At 42.3% G+C, this 24,083-nt stretch overlaps 1 protein-coding gene and 1 long non-coding RNA gene across 2 annotated transcripts; both read left to right on the forward strand.

The window, feature by feature from the left end:
* The first annotated feature begins 2,174 nt into the window (after nucleotides 1-2,174).
* pax3a (paired box 3a) lies at nucleotides 2,175-20,068 on the forward strand. Its single transcript, XM_034103634.1, has 9 exons — nucleotides 2,175-2,515; nucleotides 3,133-3,368; nucleotides 3,694-3,823; nucleotides 4,029-4,172; nucleotides 13,023-13,222; nucleotides 13,804-13,969; nucleotides 14,138-14,358; nucleotides 18,073-18,336; nucleotides 19,743-20,068. The coding sequence occupies exons 1-9, from the start codon at nucleotides 2,314-2,316 to the stop codon at nucleotides 19,758-19,760; spliced, it is 1,581 nt and encodes a 526-aa protein (XP_033959525.1). The 5' UTR covers nucleotides 2,175-2,313; the 3' UTR covers nucleotides 19,761-20,068.
* A 2,348-nt stretch (nucleotides 20,069-22,416) lies between these two features.
* LOC139435572 (uncharacterized) lies at nucleotides 22,417-23,775 on the forward strand. The gene is made up of 2 exons (XR_011644804.1): nucleotides 22,417-22,629; nucleotides 23,072-23,775. It is a non-coding gene; the product is annotated as an uncharacterized lncRNA (long non-coding RNA).
* The last annotated feature ends 308 nt before the right edge of the window (nucleotides 23,776-24,083 follow it).

Below are 24,083 nucleotides of genomic sequence, written 5' to 3' on the forward strand. Positions count from 1 at the left end.
CCTTCTTTTATGGACATTATAATGTTTCCACATGTTCCAGGTCCACTACACCATTTTTTCACTAAGTCTTACAGGAGGAATACAAAATACACTAAGCAACATGCTGTGGGACACTGCACTGAAAGGAGCAAAAGGTTGACTATAACGTTAGGTTAATAGTAACAATAATTTCAAAAAAGCTTAACAAATCTTATGTTACAACTCTTATCCCCCATGGGCAAATGCTGTTTTTTAAATTACTTTTTTACTGTCACAACAGAAGCACCAAACAACTGGTTTTGCTTATTCATATTTTCACTTAAGGCTGCATTCATTCTCTACATAAGGTTGTGACAATATTTTTTCTTGATCATTGTTATGTTTAGACAACAATATCTTAAGGTGATCAATTAATTGCCTGCCAGAATGATGCATCAGTTTGTCTAAAGAGGTCATGACCGACCAGTCACTCATGGTATGCAGGTTGTGGAGGCCTCTAAACAGATTCAGGCAGTATTATGGTCTTATTCCTGGGGGGAAAGGAATAAAATGTATCGGTCTATTAAACACGCCTAATTATCATAATTATCACAACTCTACAAGCTTCAGAAAAGTCAAATGATCCCTCATGTGGTTCTATGTCTATAATCGACCATTTGCACGGATGTGTTACAGCGCCGTGTGGCTGAGCCACGGGTCCGCGCAGCACCTATTGTTGCATTCAAACAACTATTAGAAGACTGTGCAGAGCTTTTGCGTGGGGTGTGGTGGAACTCGTGAAAAAATAGATCCTCCTTTGCACGCTGGGAATCCCCCGCATCCACACAATATTTCTCTCCTGGCCTCCATTGTGAGTGATGTCTGTCTTCAATAGCGAAAACCTTATTACGTCCTTTATCCTGGTGATTAAATAAAAACGAGCCAGTTCCTCTTTTCAAAGATTGTATTCCCCAAATGTATTTTCTGGCATAAAATAAAAATAACATCGTATGCAAATCAATTATAAAAACTGAAAGAGTTTGCATCACAAACCCCGTGTTATTAGTGGCGTAGCTATTTACAAAGTGACACAATACAAAGCTTTTGAGAAAAGAGTTATAGACTGATGCACCATGTGGACTCCATTGGGTGCAGAATCTCATTTGTTGCAATTAAAACAAAGTGGTGTTGGCTTCTAATGATCACAATGTAATGTTAATTATTATTATTAATAATAATAATACTAATAACAAACAGGATGTCATACTTTGTTCCTTTCAAATAATTGTTGTCTTTATAATATTCCCTGTTTAAGTTATTATAATGTAGGTCGAACATTTTCCCACGTGCTGCATATCTTTCTACTCAGAAACGAGAGCCCATAGCGAGCACCTGCGCTGCATTACACCGTCATAACTACTCGGTAGCTTTTTATCATGTACAATAAAATCTCCACGCTCATAATATACAGTGATAATACCCCATATTTTTCACAAGCATAACTCAATGCGTAAACAATAAGTAGTTTTGAATTAATTCATTGCATTTGTCAGTGTTTATAACAATAATAATAACAAGTTAAACATAGGCTAAAAACAAACAACAAATTAAACAACTGCATCTGTTTTAATATTTTACCAGATCGAAAAACAATAATTATTTTTTCTTAATATGTTTAAGTATGGAAATGTAAAATATGCACCAATCTGTGTATATGTGTGTGTTGGGAAGTATTGTATGAAGTTTGAGCATCTTTGTATTCCGGGCAACGTTTCATAAATATAAGCTAAAAATACATTATGTATTAATTTATATACTTCAAGTAGGCCTATAGGCTTAATAATTCTGCACTCTTACATGTTTACTGTTTGGTACAACACTAAACGTTCTTGTAATAAACACCCAGTGTTCACACACGACCATAATACGGATTTCCGGGAAATAAATCAGATATATATCCGCACAGGTAATTCCTTGCTTTTAATAAAAGTTGTGCAGTTGGTACAACCTTTCTTGCAGAAGCTTGTGACACCACAAACTGAACTCGTGAGGTCAATACAGACAGAAGGGAGCTCGTGCTGTCCAATCACAGAGCTCCCCAGCCCCTGAACGTCCGGGTCTTCGACCAATCGGGAGGCGCAGCGCGGAGTCGGAGGGGACAACCACCACAGATAAAATGTTTGACTTCCATCCATCCTCTCAAAGCATCCCCTCTATCCCCGCAGGACTGTTAGCGACCTGCACTCTGATTTACACTCTCACCTTAGCCCACTCCGGCCTCTGGATACCAGTCAGCCACACCGAGGGGGCTCCACTGTTTGTCTTGTTGAGGCAACCTGTTACTCGAGGAAACGCATGCTGCATCGCGCCTGTAGAGAAGGCGAACTATTACAACAAACAAAAGGGTATTTTGTGGGATTAAAAGCGACACACAAAGGCAGCTTCGTGTTACCTGACAGAAAGTCAGGAATCATGACAGCGCTTGCAGGAGGGTTACCCAGGATGATGAGACCGACTCCTCACCAGAACTTCCCCCGGGGAGGATACTCTCTGGAAGGTAAGACCCCACCACCAGTTGCTGCTCCACTTTTCGATAACTTCAGTAAAGTTAAAAAAACACGAGTTCTGAAACAGCTATCTAAACCTGAAGAAAAATAGCCAATGAATAACGACTTGTTTAATCTTGTACGTTTTAAATAACAATTTATAAAACAGTAGAAATCCCGGCTTGAGTCGTTATAGTGCCACATGATTTATCTTTTTTTTTTTTAAATGTAAATTGTATTTATTTAGTCTATAATTGATCGCTTTTTATGTTTTATAATCACATTCATTTGGCTAGACATGAGTGAAGATTTCTGGAAATAAATGTATTTTGTCCTGTCACGCGAGATGCAACATTATATTTCTTTAGGTCTGTTGGATTTTTTCTAGCCTGCATATTTTGCCTATAAAACGAACGATTTGTTTTATGTTAAATACGTTTGATCACACTTTAAAAGTGTAACTATTCGCGGATAATAATCTACAAAGCTACTTTGCTACAGTTTGTAAGTTGTTTTGTTATCACTTAATATAACCAGCGTTCGAGTTTTGAAACCAACGAAACAAACATTGTTTTATTCTACAAGTTATGAGTATTTTAATAACTAAATGTCATGGACCTCTGTGCAGTGTCCACTCCGTTAGGACAGGGACGGGTGAACCAGCTCGGTGGTGTCTTCATAAACGGCAGACCTCTCCCCAACCACATCCGCCATAAAATCGTGGAGATGGCACACCACGGCGTCCGGCCGTGCGTCATCTCCCGTCAGCTGCGCGTGTCCCACGGCTGCGTCTCCAAAATCCTGTGCCGGTACCAGGAGACAGGCTCCATCAGGCCGGGAGCCATCGGAGGCAGCAAGCCAAAGGTGAGACACATGTCCCGGTGCTATTTGTCTAAATTCATATACTAAAATGTGAGGAATTGGACAACCAATGTATCTTAAATTAAGAACAAGGTTGTTATGCGGTTTAAATGTCACAGTCTCCACTGTTTGGGTGTGAAAAACAAAAGTTAAATCAGTTTGACTTGAAGATCCTCTTCTATGATTGCATCTTTTGGAACATGGTGTTACAACTCTGTTTTTAACATATAATTCCAAACTTTATAATGTGGCAGTGTCTCGCCTTTAATGAGACTATTAAATATAAAACAAGTGACAAACTGTTCTTCTCCTCTTTCTCCCATCAAAGCAAATCGCTTCTCCAGAGGTGGACAAGAAAATTGAAGAGTACAAGAGAGAAAACCCGGGCATGTTCAGCTGGGAAATCAGGGACAAACTTCTGAAAGATGCGGTCTGCGACAGAAACAACGTCCCCTCAGGTGGAGACAGTTTCTGAAGCTGGGAAGCATAGAAAAAAACGGGCTAATATTTAATTAGCTTGTACAAATCAGACAGCATTTGTGAAAATAGTTTTTATGTTTTTGTATTCCTTTGCATGCAGTTTATTTTTGTATTAATGTGTAACATCAATAATAATTTCTATATCTATCTGTATTTATCTTTGTTTCACATTCTTTTTTGAAGTGAGCGCCATAAGTCGCATCATGCGGTCTAAATTCGGCGGAGGCGGTGATGATGATGAGGAGGATGATGAAGTAGTAAAGAGGGAGATGGAGGAAAGCGAACCACGGACAAAACACAGCATCGATGGCATTCTGGGAGACAGATGTAAGTGCAGCGTTATATATTTATTTTTTCAACAAAAAGGGACATCTTTGCTGTGTGCTATACTAGGATTTAAAAATATGGCAAACTGATCTGATTATGGATGGTTGATATTTGGTTGTCGGTCTCATCTTGGACGGAAAAGTTTTAAGACAATAGTTTTATAATAACACACACGAAAATTAAAATCCAAACAGTACTAATATAGCAAGAATTGTAACCTTATTTGTTTATATGGAATTTATATAAATGGCCACCCCTGTTTGTTATGGACCTGCACAGAAAAGTTAAATACATAAGTTCCAGGTGTTTACGCATGCGTTTAGGCCTTCACGTTTTAACAATAAGGGCATAGATTTTTTTAAGTGGATAATCAAACATTTGTCTAACTTCCAAGCCTGAGAAACTATTTTTTACGCACAATCGGACACTTGAGGATGAACTTCAGTGGACAAAGCAGGGAGAGTCCATTGAAACCCACACCTCAGTTTGACGAGCACAAAAGCCAAACTCCAGTGAGCGGCTCAGTGGTGTACAAAAAGACGCCAAGGCCTTTCAAAATGGGGAAAGAAAGGGAGAAAAAACTGCGCTGACAAAAGGCCGGGAGAGGACATTATGAACCCGCAATGAGCGATGAATTATTCAGGGACACCAATAGGCCCAGAGCGACCTGGTTTATAGACTGCTCAAAAAAGTGCCACTTCTTGGGGCTTTCCCCCACTGTTTACAGTTTGTCATTCAAAAAAGATGAGAAAAAAACAGCTCGGGCTTTAGACAAACACCTGTTGATTTACGACCTGTTGTGGTCTAATGAGTGTTGCCGCAAAAGGAAAAGGTTGCTGTTGGAGACATAATGCGGTTTGGAGTTAATTATTAATGACTTGTCCTTTGGAAACAATGGTGTTTGGCAATATCAATGATTATTGCGCGGATGTGTTTATTATTGCGTTGTTGTTTGTTTAGATTCGTTTTTACTGTTACATTTTAAGTTAACAGAAAGAAAAAAAAGTTAACGCATTTGGCACCGCTCGTGATTTCCCCCTTCACTGTGTTAAATTCGCGTTATTAAATTGAACGGTATACCGTTACTTTTGCGCAAGGAGCTTTTGTCACGGTCTTTGCGCAGTGAGTGTGACGCCTTCAGCCAGTGAGCGCAGGGAAACCCTTCTCTCCACTAGATTAAATCCAAACCTTTTATTTCTCTCCACTTTCATCTCAGACAGAGTCCGCCCCTTTCCTTTCAGCCTAGGGCGCACACATTCATGCAATATCTGTGGGCACTTCCCTCTCCCTCTTCCAGGCGAGACACTTCTCTAATACTGATCAGCCTGTTGACTTTTCTAACTTTTAAAACGCATATACTGCAAAGAAAATTTCAAAACAAATAATATATTAATTAGGATGTACCCACAGCCTTTTCTAATATCCCCTATAGAGTTAATTTTGTTAGTATTTTGGATGCAACGTTGAAAAAAAAAACAATGAGCAATTTTTTTTAAATCTTCAATTTATAATTTTAGGCTGGTATGAATTTTGTGAATGAAAACAACTAACATTAGCCTTTTTCACATCAAATGGTTGACATTCTACATGCAAACAGCTCTGAGGAACTTTCCCCCATTGATATACAGAACAGCACTATTTCATTCTTGTGTCTCTTTGTGGAAGTAGTTGTTGTTTTTCCCTTTTATAGCTCTTCATTAGAATGTGAAAAGGGAGGTTTGGGGACTGAGAGAGTGTCTTCTGGCCAAATATTGATTAAGTAGGTGTTTGCAGAGGCTATTGTTGTGGTGGAGAGAGGCCTGTTGCTCTCTGCCCCTTTCTCCTCTACTACTATTGTTGTCTTTCCTTAAGTGCTAAGATCAAAGCTGACTCATTTAGATTTATTTGTCTGGGAAAAGGACTGCTTAGGTTTGTGGGATAAAGTTTACTGAGCTGCCCCAGGTCTGCATGGCATTAGCAAGTGGCAAGAGCATTGTGGGAAAAGGATGTTTGCTGGGATGAATCTGAAGCTAAGTTGTTTACATCCCTTTTATCTGTTGAGTTATGGAGGAAGAATTTACTCTGGTTTAAACCGTTTTAACAGCAAGTTGAGCTCCCACTTGACAACAATTATTTCTGCCATTTATCGCATTTGCCCAAAACGCAGGAGAATATCCAACTCTCTGGTCCCTGGTGTATCATTTTAACTTGAAGATTAAACCCAGAAATTGTCTCTGTAATTTTTATTTGAAGACTAAACAGTCTCAAGTAATTGTTTTTTTGCCATAAGTGGCATTGAATTAATTGATAGCATCCTTGCTTCCATTTTTTTTACCGTTGGCACTTTAGCCTCATTTAACTAATTAAAGTAACCAAAGTCATGAAAGAGGAGTAGCCACTCTCGCAGGATTCATTTATGGCAGTGGGGGTGAAAGGGAGAAAGAAGGAGAAGAAAAAGAAAGCTCAGAAATACAAACAGTCAAAGGGGTAACTTCTCTTTAAAGGGAATCCTGCGGTGCCAAATTGAATGAGCCCAGTTCTTTCAAATCTGCCATGGTGAACGCAGTCAACATGTAATAATTGGTTTCATTGAGGTGCATTCCAACAATCTGCTGCCATTCTCCTGCCTCTATTGTCCAGAGGCAGGCAAATAGCCAGAGGGACAGGAGGAATCAAGTGCTGACAAAACATGAAAGATTTAGCTGCTTTTGTCAGAAGAGCTGAGTAGGACTTTGTTTGTGTAAATAAACTGGGTAACTGGCTCCCTGTGACGTTGGCATGGATTTAGAGCGAAGGAAATTCAGAGAGTAATGAGAGCAGAAAATCATATTTATGTTGGAGATTTGACCATATTTTCGAACATTTTAAAAGTGTTTGTAATAAGAATTTCCAAAGGGGAAAATGATGACGGTAGCAAACTTCCACATGCAGCTACCACATCCGAGCTAATCTAATTTTAAAGTTTCATAACCCACATTCTCATGAGTAATCTAGGAATATAAACATATACATTTCTCTCACACGCAGGGAGCAATAGCAACAGAGCAGCATGGCAATAACCCAGAACTGTAAACAGAGAGATAGATGTTGAATTTCTACAACTTGTGTCTTTGTCAGGGGTCCTCGCATTTCCACGGTAAATTGAGTTAAATATTGGAGGTTTAGGGAAGACAGAAGGCTTCATCGCAACCAGAGGAATGTCTGCTACAGCCACATTTCCATTTTCCTGGAGGGCTGCTTAATGTAGAGTTTTATATGTGGGCCTCACTCTATGTTTTTCTCTTTTAATGGTTATAATGCTAACCCACAGGATTTTGTATATATGTTTTTAAAGATTGATAGATAAATAGATAGATTGATAGATGGATAGATAGTTCCTAACCCCTTGTTTCTCTCCCCCTTTTCAAATATCAATACTCAACACTTTTACCTTCTGTGTTGGCATCACTCTCAAGGCTCTGTCTTTCTCCCCAAAAAAAAAAGAAAGAAAAAATCCACACTGGCTGATCTGCAACTGAATGCAGACTCTATGCTTCATTAAAGCCTCTTTCTCTGTTGGCACCCACATTGTGATCCTCCAATATTAATTCAAAGGACAATTAATGAATGCAGGCCAACTTTGAAGTAATGGGCCGGGGTCCTGCCCTGAGCCGGCCCCTCGGCGCTGATGTACTCTCCACATTCTCCCCACTAACCCCAAAGACACTGTGAAGTGACTGAAAGAGAAGCAGTGAGCAATAGAAGGTCAAGGAGAGGAGCCCCAGTAGAAAAAGAGCTCTCTATTTCCTTGGAAGTATTAGCCAAGCAAAACTCTGTGATGGGGAGGATAAAGGAGTGTGAAGAGAATAGGGTCGGGGGCGAGGGGACTCTGCAAAGAGGAACACAATGGGATAGTTAATTGAGTAAAGCCAGACAGCGTTGTCAATCACTTAACTTTGTTTAGCCTCAGTTTTTGTGGAGCTGTTTCGTGCAGCACATTATAGACACGCCAGCACAACTCTGTTTCTGATTTGATTAATGTCCCTTTTTACCTCTATAAATAAATAAAAACCTCAAACAACAGACAATTAAGGATAACAAATATAACAAAAATATATGTTTTTAAGTTATAATAATAATAATAATAATAATAATAATAATTCATTTATTTTATCAAGGCTCTCAAGGTCGCTGTACAAACACATAAAAATACAATACATAACACCAGCATAAGAAACATAAACAAGACAATGACAATGTTATAACTTTTATGTCTTACAATTGTCCAAACACAGGCTTTAAAATGACAATACAAGTTTAAAATGTGCACTTAAAGCTCATAAAACCAATAGAAGTACACCTTCAATTGGAGACTTCAAGGTAGTGTGGAATGTGAGGATGTGTGAGTTTTGTTGCAGGGTCAGTGGTAAGGGTGCCATGCAGAAGCTGTGAAAGGTCAGGGGCTAACCGAGGGTCACTTGACTGTTAAAACTATCAGGGCCCCAGGAAAAGGAGGTTACAATAATGTTTGGGAAAAGATGACAACGGACCATCTCCATAAAATCACATCAGTGAAGCAGTGTCATTGAACCTTCCCTTTTAAGATGGGACAGCTCTGGTCTGCTGTGTGAATTATAGTACAGGTTTTTCTGTTTGGAGAGCTGGTTCTTCTGATTGAGGTGATTGGTTTGGTTGTCTGAGTGTCTGTCTAAACGGGCTCTGCTGGTTAGTGTCCGTTTGACTGGAACGTGCGGCAGACTGGCCTGTTGCTTCGTCCCTGCGTGGGTTCTGTGCCGTTGCTTTGTCCGTGCCCCGAGGGTGGAAATGCCACCGTGAAAACCGTCACCTAACGGCACCACGGTGGAACTAAATAATAAACACTGCACACTGGGCACACATAATGGCCATGAAGGGCCATTTGTGGCTTTTTGTCACGTCACCAATATTAGACTGAGATACATCTTTCAAAGTCATATCGCCAGCTCTTTCTTTGTCCGTTAAGTGCCAACCTCCTGTGCGTATTCACTCCACTTTTTCTGTCCATCACATCATCATTTCCATCTCTCTTTCTATATATCTGCCCCCTCCCCTCATTTTCCCGAGCAGCTGCAGGATCCTGGGGGCTCTTTAGCAAGTCAAGTGAGCAGCCCACTCACTCCCATTTTTCCCTTAACTGTTAACCCCAGCTGAGCCCATAAGCTGTCAGTTAACTATTCTTTTCCTCCAGTGCATCTGCTCGCTCTGGCTCTATGTAGCATATCACTATTTTATTCAGTGGCCCACTCACACTATGCTCTGTGGCCTGAAAGGGCTAGATCTACTTCCCTGGGCAAATAACTAGTTCATTTGTCTCTTCTGCCCTTTGTTTTGTGTTGCGAACACATGTCAGTAGCTCAATTACCTTTTCTATTAACTGCCCCTGGAGGAAGGGCTAGCCAACCCCTACCAAGACAAGGCTATAAACTGCCCCATATGCTCCGCTTCTCCTTCTCTTTCACACTCCGGCTCTTCATCCCTGTCCCTTCCTACAATTTCTCTACCTTTCCTTCCATTTACTTGCTCATTTTGCTTCCTTTAATACCCATTTCTATATTCTCTCTGTCGCTCATTCATGTTTTTGCCATTTCAAGCTACATATGTGAATTTGTGTGTGCATTCGTGTGTGCGTCTTTGCATGTCTCTTCATATTAACATCTCTTGCATGGATGGAAGGAGGGGGTGAATGCTTGGCAAGAAGAGTCCTGGCTGATGTATACTCCGCAGTAAACAAGAGCAGTCTTTATTCTCGCTGTTGGACTCCTCACTCGTTTTATTTGGCCTGTTATAGGCAGAACTGCTGCAGGTGAAGCTAATAGAACTGGACGTTCCCAAAGTTCACATCTTGTGACCCTCTGGGGTTTATCTTCCCTGCTTGTCAGTCTCCTCTCTTGATCAATAAATGGTTCTGTTAACCTTAAGCGGTCGGTCTGTAGCACTGCCTTTTCCCCGCTGGTCTTTGGCTTTGTATATTTGTGTGTGCACATGCACAGCTGTAAGTGTACCTCTTTAATTACATTTACTAATCAGGGAAATAAACCTGTTGAATTCACTTGTTGAATACACCACTCTAAACTATGTTAAACAAATCATGCTCAATCCAATCTGCTATTTAAATTAGCTTGTTATTAGTGTATTCATCTACATCTCACTTTGTTTTGAAATACATGTTTTATGGCTAACTCTCCAGCAGTCCCAATTTCCGCTTGAGGGATAATAATCTATCTTTCTATTAAGATTCTTGTCAGGGCCACGGGCAGACTGTGAGCGGCTATGGAGTATTTTCAGCTCCCTAGTGCTTTAGCTGCAGCGTAAAATTTGATTTGGGGTGTTTAAGTAAGGAGGTCGAGGCCTCCCTTTGTGTGTTTTAGTATCGTCCTCTGCCGTTTGTCGCGGAGAATGTGTGGGAACAACCCTCTCCGAGTCCGCTTTTGCATCGGCGTGCCTCAAAAATCGATCCACAGCAGCGTAGGAGCCTTGTTTGAAGATGTCAAAGTAGTGGATGCAGCGGCGGGTGAGCACACAGAAACAGAGAAGTGAAGTGAATGGATGTGATGGAAGGGACAGGTCTGCTTTTATGAATGTCCAGCACCCCCATTCTCCTTAGCTTGGCACCCCACACCCCTTCCCCTGCATCTTCTTCAGGTGCCTTCAGCCTCCCATCTCCTCTCCATGTCAACCTCTTCAACTCCCCCATCCCCCCGGCTCTGTGCCCCTCAGGCCGTGGAGGGAGGGGATGAAGGGGTGCTCCCCTGCTGTGCCCCTCCACAGCCCCCAGTGGCCCTTCTCTGGACCCCTTTGTGCCCCCCCTTTTCCCCTCCCACCCTTCATTCCCCCACTCAGCCCCTGGCCTTACAGCCCCCATCTCACCCTACAACCCCCCCCGCTCTCCCCTGCTGGGCAGGTGACAGACCCCTGAATGCGGGCCCGGGCGTCCCTGATGGCTCCTACAGATGGAGCGTGGTAATCGGTCCAACAGAGGCCTGCCACAGGCTTTTCCCTGCTAAGATACAAAGGCCTGGCCTCATCACTTCCAAAAAAAAAGACAGCGAGTGTGAGAGGAAGAGAGCAAAAGAGAAAGTGCAAGCCAGAGGATGACAAAAGCAACAATGTCATTTGCCATTAAGGGAGAGTCTGTGACGGAGTGTTTTCTCTGTAGTTACTAATAATAAAAACAGGGAGGGGAAAAAGAGAGGGAAAGACAGAAATAAAGCGGGCAAAGGAGGAGAGACCCACCCCCACCCTGCAGTTAACATGAGTTACAGTGCCAATGGGGAGCTTTCTCCTCTCAGGAGTTTTATGAGCTCTCCTTCCCTCCCTTAGGAATCTTTTCGTTTCTGCGCTGTCATTGGTTCCCTGTCTTTCCCTTTCTCTTTCTTTCAACATCATTGAAATGGTAATGACATTGCATTTAACTTTGCTTGCTGTTTCCTAAAATCTGCTCTAGTTATGTTTATGTGCTGATTATTAGAAGTTTTACTTACTAATCCAAACAACATTGATGTTTAAAAATCTGCTTACAGAACAAGTATCAAGTGTTCCTGCTGTGTGGCCTTCTCCTTAGTGGTTCTATAAAATGAGCTCCAACTGATCTCAAGCCACATCCTTACCTACACAAACCACATCCCAAACTCTCAGAGCAAGTTCCAGGAGTATCTTAGCATGAAGCCAATCCTCTGTGAGACTTTATGTCTTTATGAAGCCAATCCTCTGCGAGGCGCCCTTGGTTCAAATGTAATAAAGAGCTCTTCGCATCAGAATCTTGTGTGCTGTCGGGCCGAAGCACAGCAGCATTCCCAGGGAGCAAATCCGTGTGTAATGCCTGGTCAGACACACACTGGCAACCGGCACAAACATTTCCTGCTTGGCTCCAGAGGCTCCAGAGGCAAGGGGAGATCCCTCATGCCCCCCTCCTTGTCTGACTCGGCACTTTTTAATTAAAGCTTTAAATCTGGAGGGCAGAGAGAGAATGAGCAGTCTGGGGCAACAGGCGAGCTTCAGTCCTCTGCTGAAGCCTTTCTGTTGCCTACACCTGTCTCTCTACTTTTGGGGTCTCTTATTTTCTTTTCTTTAGCGTAGGTGCTAGCTGCATAGTGTCAAAAAGGTGCAGTGAACCTTCCTCACGAGAGGTCCCTCCGGGGTGGATTTGGGAGTGCATTCCAACTCTTTCTGTCTTGTGTCCATCTGTGTTTGACACATTGTCATAGGCCGCGTTCATTGAGTGAAAGCTCATAGCCGAGACGCAGCAGATGCATGTTTGTGAGTGCGAAGGACGGAGAAAGAGATGGGGGATTGCAGACATGTAATGGCCGACAATGGCAGGCTGTCACGCTAGTTTACGGAGCCTAATCATTTCTTAATAGATGGGAAACCTCCCCCCGAAAGGCAGAAAAAGTCCTCTGTCTCTACTCTCAGGCCTTCATTGATTCCCCTCTTCTGCTGAATTAGATCCCAATGGCTGTCTCCAAGTTACCCAGTCGCTCTCTCCTGCCCTCAACTGAACAAACAGATTAAGAAGCACCTGCAAAAGGCTGCCTTTTCTTTACTATGGGACCCTATCGGCGCAGCGCACAGCATGGCTAAGACTGAGAGAGACACAGTGTCCCAGGGAATAGAAGCCCCAGAGGGATCTAGCCCTCTTTAATCCATGTTCAAGCAGCCTCTGGCTTTTGATCCCCTCAGGCACCACTGAGGAGTTTAAGGAAGGACACAATCCAAATCTGCTCTGTACAATGTGTTACACTCAGCAAAACCCTTTGTCTCCAATCTGTCCCTGCTTAGTATTTACCCCTGGGTTTTCTCAGCCTCATTCCCTTGAATGTAGAAGTAACGGTGTGTTTGTTTTTTCAATTCCAGCCAGTCACTCGGACGAGGGCTCAGACGTGGACTCTGAGCCAGGCCTGCCTCTGAAGAGGAAGCAGCGTCGCAGCCGCACCACCTTCACAGCGGAGCAGCTGGAGGAGCTGGAGAGGGCCTTTGAACGCACCCACTATCCCGACATCTACACGCGGGAGGAGCTGGCTCAGCGGGCCAAACTGACGGAGGCTCGAGTTCAGGTTAGACAAATGCACAGACTCTCTCTTCAACCACAGAGTCTTGACAGCAAAGATATGTGTCGATCTGTCATGGATATGTGTCTTGTGGGTGTTAAATTGCCTTGGGTTGTTGCCACACATTCCTTACAGCTATTAGACATGTGTCCCCCTCGACCGTACGCTTGACCCCCCTTCTACACATGTATAGACACAGACAAACTCAAGTACACTGCACCCACTGTGTATGAAGACGGCTTACTATTTTTGTCAGACACTCTACAAAAAGATCTATGTATAGATCTTAAAATAGATGTCTGATTTAGATAGTGTGCTAATATAGGCTTTAACAGCTGTTACCCAATGAACCCATTAACTTGCAGTAGCACACAAAGATGTAATGTCTGTGGTTTCACTGCACGCTCCAGATGTTTAGATCTCTATCAGTTTAGCCCTTTAATGGGTCAGAGGCCCCATACCCACACACGCACACACATATTCAAAACACCATGCACTCTTAAATATATGTACTGTACAATTAAGCTTATTCTATCAAGTTAACATATAAATCAAACTAAAACCACTTATTTCTGTTCTTCTCTCAGGTGTGGTTCAGCAACAGAAGAGCTCGGTGGAGGAAGCAAGCAGGAGCCAATCAACTGATGGCGTTTAACCACCTTATCCCCGGTGGTTTCCCTCCGTCAGCTATGTCGGGCCTGCAGCACTATCAGCTTTCCGAGAGCCCCTACACTCCCACTTCTATATCTCAAGGTGGGTTTAGCTGAACACACCCACACATACTTAATGTTTATGTTTTTAAAAAATTTTATTTATACAAATCTGATGACGCAAATTCTAAAATGATCTTATAAAAGCAGCCAAAGTATATCGAATCAAACCATAATTTGATATTAAAGTATAATGTTTAATTCCCTGCAGCGTCCGAGCAGCCCAGTACCGTCCACAGACCGCAGCCCCTGCCCCCCACCTCCGTGCATCAGAGTGGGCTTGGTTCCTCGGCCGGCTCCCAGGATGGAAGCTCTGCGTACTGCCTGTCCTCTGGACGTCACGGCTTCTCAGGATACTCGGACAGCTTTGTGACCCAACCAGGACACACCAACACTGTCAACACCGCCATCGGAAACAGCCTGTCACCACAGGTTCATCTCCTTTATTAAAATACAACATTAAATAGAAACACACACAACTGTGAATGTCGGCCTCCATGCACATACTCGTATATACACATAGAATCTGCATCACACACACACACACACACACACACACACACACACACACACACACACACACACACACACACACACACACACACACACACACACACACACACACACACACACACACACACACACACACACACACACACACACACACACACACACACACACACACACACACACACACACACACACACACACACACACACACACACACACACACACACACACACACACACACACACACACACACACACACACCAGGAAAGGGGACATTAATAGTTCTTCACGGTGTTTATGAGGCGCACCATATGGAAGGATAATGATACACACAAACACACACTGTGTGTGACCCAGGAGGTGTCATTGCGGTGACATTGATGAAACCTTGTTAGGCCAAGAAACACGGTAGCTTTTCATTTTTATTTATTCTGATGGGCTGTTTGATGAATTTAAAATGTGGCAAACGTCAGTCTTTGGGGAGGGAAAGGGACCAGACATGAGGAAGGATGTATGGATGTCGACGATGACACAAATCAAAACTGAAAAGACAATTATGGTCGATTACACAGTCATCAGTGTCCATCTCTGGCTCCCCACCAGCTCAGAAGATGGACTAACAGGCGGAAAACGAGCTTTTAACCACCACAAAGGGTGGCCGGCCCTCATGCAATGCATGCTGGGTACTAATACCCATGAGAGAGATTCTCAGACTCCTGTCAGGCACAGATAAAAAACAGCCTCAGGCAGGATAGTTGTGAATGCCTGAGGATGTATATATATTCGGGGAAAAAGAAGATCTTTGTTGTGGCTGCCAGGGTGCACGGTCAGAAAGTGGTCGGTGGCACCATTGAGGCCGAGTATAATTAATGGCTTTGATATATGAGCTCTAGTTAAGGAATGGATTTTGTTGTTTCCACCTAAAGAAATAGCCACACTTCTAAATCATTATTTATATATATATACCCACGGGAGGGTGAAGATGACATGATGAAGGTTGTGAGCGACAGTGGTTTATGGTTTTAATCGTAGCATAATTAGCTATCTTGTAACCTGCTAATAGCTGCTATCCTGTAAGTGAGCGCATATCCTTGGTGTGAGTTGACACATCCACGGGGTCACCAGTGACTTTAACTCCAATACAAAGGCCAAAGGTGCTGTGGCCTCATGGATGGTTTCAGCATTAACCTCAGTGGGCAGCTCTGCACACAGTGGACATCTCATCTTACGCGGGGTACTCGGCAGGCCTGGAATGTTGTCTCCGTCTGGAATTGCAATCACAGAATGTTCCAGTGTCTTAATTGATTGGAATGAAGTAATCTATCCCCTCGTAACAAAGTGTGTAATTTATGCAAATGACTCACTTTGTTGGCTAATTTGTTTTAATTCATGTATTCATTGCAGCTGTTTGAATGTATATTGCAATACAGTTTTCTCCATTTCAGACGAGGATAGAATTAATTCCCTGATTTTAACTTAATAAGAGGGAGGAAATGAGGATTGATTAAATTCTCTGACATTGATGGTTAATACATGAAGACCTCTCTGCACTTAGAAAACTTTACAGCTTCAATTTCCTCCACTAGCTTCGCAGCTTGGTTTATGTTGTGTGAAATTCTTTCTGGAATTATCGGACTATCTGCATTTTGAATCCGTCTATTAAAGCCACTCAATCTACTTCTGCATCCGTAAGGAGATTCAGAGGTTCAGTTAACTCCAGATACGGTCACATTTGAGCACCATGCAGTTTTGATATGGATAAGGTTGACGTTAGATAGGGGATATTGTTGTCGGAGCAGTTAGAGCTGTATTTGGAGCTTCAGTCAGGCCAGAGGTTTCCCTGTGGTGCGGGGTCTCTGGCGTCTCACCGCTGATCTGGTGCATACCAAAGGAACCCTTTCTCACCAAGCAAGCGAGCGGCCGGGATTTGCACCCCCCTGAGACCTAATCCCCGGAACAACCTCAAAACAGACACCATCGGGAACTGCTGCTGTTTCAGTTGCAGACAGAGAGTGCATGAACGCATGAGCGTGTAGATAGGCACAGACCCTCTGACACAGGCATGCACTCTCTCATACACACACATTGCAAACATGTATGAAGTTTGAAGGAGGATGGCTAAACATCACCTACTAAAGAGGAAAACCATAAAACATATTTAAGTGTGTGGTAGCAATAATGTCATTTTCTGATGCTTCAACTGTTAAGGCAGCAGGGAGATTTATGAGTAACTGAATTTGTATTTTCACCTTCATTTTTGAAATACTCACATTGTAATGGAGTATTTAAACGGTATATCACAAATTCTTAACAGTAAGATAAATGAATGTTCGTGGTAGGCCACATTAATTTGTTCCTCAGATGTGTGAGGTCAGATAACTCTGACAGACAACTGTACATTACCTACATTAAAGGGTCCTGTGTGTTCATGTGCATATGTGTGTGCCAGCTGGCTGTCATTTGGGAAAGCCTTATTTTAATATTACTCAGAGATAGTTATTCTACAATTTATTTTTAAATAAAAAACTTTTAAGGCTATTTTCAGTGCATTTTGAGTTGGCTTTAGATGTATTTTCTTTCCTACATGGACTGTAACTCTTGTTCTCTCTTTAACATCACTTTTTAGACATGTTTGTGACTTTGCTTCTCACGCAAACCTATGTGCAGCTGTTCACGATCTATCACTGATACCCCTACACCCCTGACATCAGAGCAAAAAATGCTTATATTACACATGACTGTGCTCACACACACACACACACACACACACACACACACACACACACACACACACACACACACACACACACACACACACACACACACACACACACACACACACACACACACACACACACACACACACACACACACACACACACACACACACACACACACACACACACACACACACACACACACTGTTAAATACACAACTCCACAGCAGAGGTAGCTCTCACACACAAACACGCTCTACTCCTCGTTCCCACGTACCCTTTGGCCTCTTCACCCTGGCATCACAAGGACACGGTGATTTTGGGGCATCAAGAGAGAGGGAAAAACAGACAATAAGAAAACAGACACAATACATCAGTGAACACACACATTTTTGAATTCTGGTTGAAAGGTATCACATTCTAACAAAAGTGTTGTTGAAATATATATCTTATGTTATGTAAAATAAGCCAAATTCGAATTTTTATTTCTTTTTTTTAATCAATTTCTTTTGTAACACAGTGCTCGAAGCATAGCAGCATTATGATAAGAACAATTTAAGTGGAAAAATACCTTCTACATCCATACATTTGACGGGATTATTCTAACAGAAGCCACTAGTGAGCTAAAGGATTGAAGTCTTTAGCTACCATCAGCTCCCCAATCAGTCAAGCAAAGTAAAGGGAAACCACATGTGTGAGGGAAGCCAGTAATAATGTATTTCTGAAAATGAACAAGGAGAGGGTCTACACTTTGGGCCACCCGAGTCGGTTGGAAAAGTTGATTGAATGGTTATTTTTCAGTGAAGAACTTTGCCATGTATTTCTCATTTTGAATCAATTATTAAATTAGTTTATTAAGTGTGTTACTTTGTGATTTTCTAGTCCAACCCCCTAACTCTTCCTCCATTTCCCCCCTCAGGTAATGGGCCTATTGAACCCAGGTGGAGTGCCACATCAGTCCCAGGGTGACTTCGCCCTCTCCCCGCTGACCGGAGGCCTGGAGCCTAACGGTGGCATGGCTGCCAGCTGTCATGGCTCCCAACGCTTGGAGGCTCTACCAGGCCTGACCAGTATGCCCAGTCTGCCCAGCACCCAGTCTTACTGCCCACCTTCATACACCACCCAAGCCTACGCCATGGACCACCACCCATCCTACCAGTATGGACAGTACAGCCAGAGCAAGGTATGCTTGAAAACTTCATTCTTTACTAGTGATTTCTTAGTGATGCATTCACAAACATAATACAAGTTCAATCACACAAATAATGGAGATATGGTGAAAGGTAAACCCTGATAACCATTAAGCCGATAGTATTTCAAATGTATGTTTACTAACACATTGACACAATTTCAAAAAAAGAAGGTATTAGAAAATAACACTTACAACGTACAAAAGAAACGTAACTAAGACTTTCATAATGAACAACCTTAGTACTTAATGGTCCAAAAACATTTAATCAGTCTACATTTTAACATAAATATTTTTAAATACAATAGAGCCAATTAGATAACTTTCAGATTTCAGAGTCTCTAATTGAGAAGTCCCCAGCTGTTTGGTTTCTAAACTGGAATTTGAAATGATCTATACTTGATTAGAGGTTATGTGCCTCTATGAAGTCCTTCTCTGTCTATGTGATTTAGTTTATGTTTTCTATCTCACAACCCAAGCTAATTGCGCAGAGCCCTCTGATGAGTGAGCTTCTCAAATCACCCTGCGCTGTGCTGAAATTACATGTATGTTAGAGCCAGGTTACCTCAGTTTACATTACCATCATCCGACAATCCACGTGGCCTGATGCAGAGGCATGTCCGGGTCACATCCCAACACACACATTTTCACTCACTGTCCTTTCATGACCCCATATGATGAGCTTGCCCATCAAACCCCCGGTATAGCGCACCTAGCCATGTAATGACCTCTGTGTAACAAAGATAGCCGCCCAAATGAAAGGAGCCACTTCCCAAAGCGTGTTTGACAGGAGGCAGGGGAGAGCGCGGTGTGTTTCTGGGACTGATCTGAGCTACACTACCACATGTTGACCGGCCCATCAGTGGCAACATCTTGATGTCATTAATTTAGCCGGTCCTGGGAGAGACCGAATTTTGGGGGTTTGAGGAAATGTGTGTGCCTGTGTGTATATGTGAGCACATGTATGTATGTGTATGTGTATAAAAGGAGGCTCTTTAGCAGGGGGCGATTATGGCCCTTGGCAGGCCAGGATTAGAACCATGTGTCCTACTGGAGGTCAGATTTAGAGTTGTTATTGATCAGTGCTGCAGAGCTACAGATCCAGGCTAAGGCTCTGTCTCAGGATAGTTTTACCCACCACATTAAGTTCAAAGAATGTCTAAGAAGATTCCCAAAGCTATTCACCAGTTTTATTATTTAACCTAGGACCCCAGTTTCCATTCTCACCTGCTCCCATGCACTCTTAAAAATCTCATCCTTCTTTCACAGTATTAAACCTCTCACTTAAGTTCACGTCGCACACATATTGCTATATTAACCAATAGAGAATGTAAGCATTTGAATAAGAGAATGCAGAGAATCTCTTTAACGCTGCTACTGTCTTTCCTTGTTGTCCTCAGGTGCCTTTCATTATATGAAGCCCCCAACATGGCCTGAACAGGAGTCTTCCCTGACATTCACCACCAGAGAACACCCCCACCCGCTGCCTTTTGCCTAACCGCCCCTGCCCCGAGGACACTAAGAGAGCGGACGGGTGGGTAAAAGGATTAAGATGTTCTAGTCCAGCAAGGGAAGCAGTTGAGATGAAGGTGGTGGCGATGGAGGGGGTTGACTGGAATAATTAGGACCAAAGGCGCAGCCTCTCCTGTTACCTGGCAATCGCTTTGCTTTTGTGTCACGCTCCAAGGACCAAGCGTGGCTCGTTGTCCATGCCTAAATAAAAAGAGAAGAGGGGAAGGGGGGGGGGGGGGGAAGTAAATACATTCAAGATTCTGTATTTGATTTTTGTAATAAGTGCCAGAGAGGGAGGTGGACTTTGGAAGCCCCCTGTGCTCCTGGGGTCCAACTTGATAGGGGAGGGGCATATTCTTATGGTTGTCAAAAGGCTGTATGGTGATAACATGTTGTGCTCAGCCACAATGTTCTTCTAAGGGTCTCTTCATCACAGTGTCTTAGAAAAAATATATTTCCTGTATATTGAGGGTTGTTTAAGACTTTAAAAAAACGATTACACCCGGGGAAAAAACAGCTGAAAGGCATAAATGGAGGGTGAATGGAGTCATAGTGAAACCACTGCAACCCAAAGAAAGTGCAATACATTCATACCTCATGTGATGTAAATTAACACGGATCAAATGTCCCTGATAATACCCACAGAAAATATGCTCTCTTTTTAATGTCATTCATTTTGGGTTGTGTGCATTGATCAATCAGGGGAAATCATCAAGTTACGAGAAATAGCAAATGTAGTCGTGATGTCGTTAAGCCAACAAATTCTCTGCCAGTGAATACATTATTCAGTTTGACAGTTAATTTTTTATTTTTTATTTTGCATGTGTTAAGTTAGTTTTCACCAGGAACTTGCAAACATTAGTTCCATTTCTTATTTATTTAGCATTGTTCAAGTGTTATGTATCTTCTGTGTGTTTTGTATAAAGTGCTCTTAAGTCTTACACAATGTTCCTTATACATGTTTTTTCTTTTGTATAATTTCCATTTCCATTGATGTAAAATGATTTTCTTGTAAGAAGTTTTGTGTACAATACAGCACTATTTACTATTTATAATAAACTATATAAAATTGTACAAAGTTATGATTTTGAGTGTCATTAATGGGATTCTAAATACATGGGATTTTATTTCTAGCATTTATAGACTTAACATGTTTGGATAAGACTCAAATCAATCATTAAATAAATCAATTATGTAAAAAGGCCTCAGAATGTTGCTCTCGGAATTTAAGAAAGGCTTTTAAGCAAAATGTAGACTTTCATTTCCAGACATTTTAGAGAAAGCATGATTGAACAGAAAACCAGATAAATACAATTTACAATTAAAGTATTACAAATCATTTGAAGAATGTTCCTCTTCTTTTACTCTGTTAAACTCAAACATTTTATTTTTTTCTTCCCATTTTCCACATGCCAGCTGTTACCCCCTCCTATCTAAATGTGGATGAGCAGGATAGTGACAATACACACTCTGAGAGCTGCACACTCCTTGAGCACTAAATCATAAATATATCTCCTTTCATAAACACTCCTTTTGGACAAATTCCTGCTCCCTAGGGGCTCCTTCACACCCCTAATGACTAAAGCAGAGCTGCTGTAAATTATATAAGCACAGCGGCCCATAGTCACACCAGGACATCAGTCACTGACATGGCTGTAGAGTTCAGAAGGGTTTTGGCTCTCACTGCCAAACAGAACGGGAAAACACTGTTCACCCAGTTGGCAGACTCCTCAAAAGGTTACAGATATCACCGGTGCATTTTTATCACTCCCTTGTCTGGGTTTTTTCTTTTCTTTTTTGTAGGTTTAGGGATCAGGTATGCAGCTGTCCATGTCATTCATGGTATAAAGTGTCCACGCATGAGAATACATTGCATGTTTGTTATGTTTTAAAATATTTCACTGCATGTATTTGTGTGTTTGTTTGCATGTTTATGCTCAGTGTCCAACACAGCTAACAGATAAGATCAAGGCAAGATCACATTTCACTATTTTCTTTACCCTCTACAAACTTTTCTTTAAACTTTTTTTTCTTTTTTTACAAGTGCTCAACTTGTAAGACACAATGAGTGAGAAAGCCAAAGGGATTGCTTTGGAGTGGAGTGTCAGTCAAGCAGCAACACACTGGAGACAACTTAACCTCTGACCCCAACACTCTTTGAAATGAGTAGACTACTTGACCGGAGCTGACAACAATCCAAGCGTCTCTGCAGCTTCCAAGAGCCCAAATTGAAAGTGAAGGAAGGAGCACAAAGAGGCCGGCCGGCAAAAAAAAAAAAACATAAGAAAAAATAGTTGAAAGGGAGCTTGAGCAAAAATGTGCTAGAAGAATTGTAATCTTAGAGTTTTTGACTGATTCAGATTCATTTCTGATGAAAGATTTGTGAAAATCCTTTTCAAAACGAGGTCATTGCTGTGCTTCATGATATTTTGGCTGCATCCAATAGGACAGAAAAGGATTGGGCTTTATCTCTGAAATACCCCCTTATCAAGTCTCTTGAAGAGTGGGTGGGTGACTCACAGCGTGCCTTTCCTAAAGTACTGAGTGCCTGCCTCTCAAACTTTCCATCTGTGGTCCTTCCTCAGTTCCCCTTTCCATTTTCTGTCTAATGTCTATTTTGTTGCCGTCAGGTCTGTGTCCACCTTGTATTTTGGGATGAAACTCATGAACCGGACCCTCCTGCTGTCTCTTCTCTCCAGATGTAATCAGATTATGGAGGAGTCTGGTATGGACATCAATCGACAGCAAATCAACATGACTATTTCCAGCACCACAGTGAGTCCTCTGTCCATCACCAGTCCAGCGCCCCCCGTCTCCAACTCCAGGGACTCTTACGACAATGCTTACTTTTACATCCTGTTTGTCATGATCTTTTACTCATTCATTGCCATGGGACTTTTTAAGTGCTTAGGCAGGGATGACAAGAAGGACCCTTACAAGGAGTTCATAAGCACTGGACCGCCGTCAACAAAAAAATTCAACACAGGCCACATGGAGGAGAAGTTTTACTTTGAAGAGGAGAGCAGCCTGTTTGAGCCACAGGCTTTGTAAGGAGAAGGAGGGAGGGTATGAAGGCATGGGGGATGTTTTGACAGTCACCAAGCCAGAAAAACGTCAGAGCGGACTACTCAGACAAGACCTGCTAGTGATTTTGCAGAAAAACCTGTCGTAAGTTCATTTCCCCCCCCCCCTTCTCCCTCTTCCATCTGACAATCAGAAATCTCACGCAAGCAAGCAGGCTGGAGGAGACGGCTGCCTCTCATGATCTGAGAGAAGGGTGGAAACATGGAGAAGCGTGGGTCAATGGCAGGCCGGAATCTCCTCCTGTGAGGCCCAATCAGGATCAATAACACCGAGGCCTGCGACATGCACACACCACAGGGAACCAGGGATACCTCAGCAGAGTGATGGTGTGGACAGCACGGACACTGTGTGTGTGTGTGTGTGTGTGTGTGTGTGTGTGTGTGTGTGTGTGTGTGTGTGTGTGTGTGTGTGTGTGTGTGTGTGTGTGTGTGTGTGTGTGTGTGTGTGTGTGTGTGTGTGTGTGTGTGTGTGTGTGTGATAGAGAGAAAGGGAGAGGGAGAGAGAGATTATTGACCTGCAATTGGATTTTCCATTCACTGAAATTTAATTTAACTGGACATACTGAAGAAATTAAATAAGGGTTACACATTATTTTAATTAATTTCAGATACAAGCATTGACAGGCATTATATATGGCTTCAGTATATAAATATTAATAATTAGTTTATTTAAATCTGGATAAAAAAAGTATACTTTGATGCCTAATTTCACTTTAAGGTGTATAATAATTGCATCATCAAGCAGTTCTTCATACAGTAGTCAAGATATGTGCCTATAAAATGTAAATGCATGCACACGATGTTTCTGAAGAAAATAAAATGACACTCCAGTCTCAAATTGGTTGTAATTAGTGCCAAAAGCTCCATGCAACAGCCGGGACTGAGCGACATTCCTTTGCCATTACATTGTAACTGATCTTTGGAGACTGGACGCACGGCTACAGGGCCACTCCAACCTCGCAGTGACCCCATATGATCTAAGTTTACAAAGCTGTGGCGAAACATGAACCCGAGACTCACTCCGGAGAATTAACTTCAATTGCGCAGCAGGATTGTGGAGAGGAGTTTACAGAGAACACGCTTCTGATTTGCACCACAAATCTGAGAAGGTATGAGGACGCGTCAGATGTGCAGACTGGTAGCTGG

Source organism: Pseudochaenichthys georgianus, chromosome 17 (assembly GCF_902827115.2).
Source record: "Pseudochaenichthys georgianus chromosome 17, fPseGeo1.2, whole genome shotgun sequence".
NCBI lineage: Eukaryota > Metazoa > Chordata > Actinopteri > Perciformes > Channichthyidae > Pseudochaenichthys > Pseudochaenichthys georgianus.

What these genes read in the sequence shown, in the direction of transcription:
- pax3a (XM_034103634.1), top strand. Translation starts at nt 2,314, where the DNA reads ATGCTGCATCGCGCCTGTAGAGAAGGCGAACTATTACAACAAACAAAA. An exon ending in CAGAAACAACGTCCCCTCAG is followed by an intron (nt 3,824 to 4,028) that starts GTGGAGACAGTT and finishes TCTTTTTTGAAG; the next exon opens with TGAGCGCCATAAGTCGCATC. An exon ending in TGGCATTCTGGGAGACAGAT is followed by an intron (nt 4,173 to 13,022) that starts GTAAGTGCAGCG and finishes TTTCAATTCCAG; the next exon opens with CCAGTCACTCGGACGAGGGC.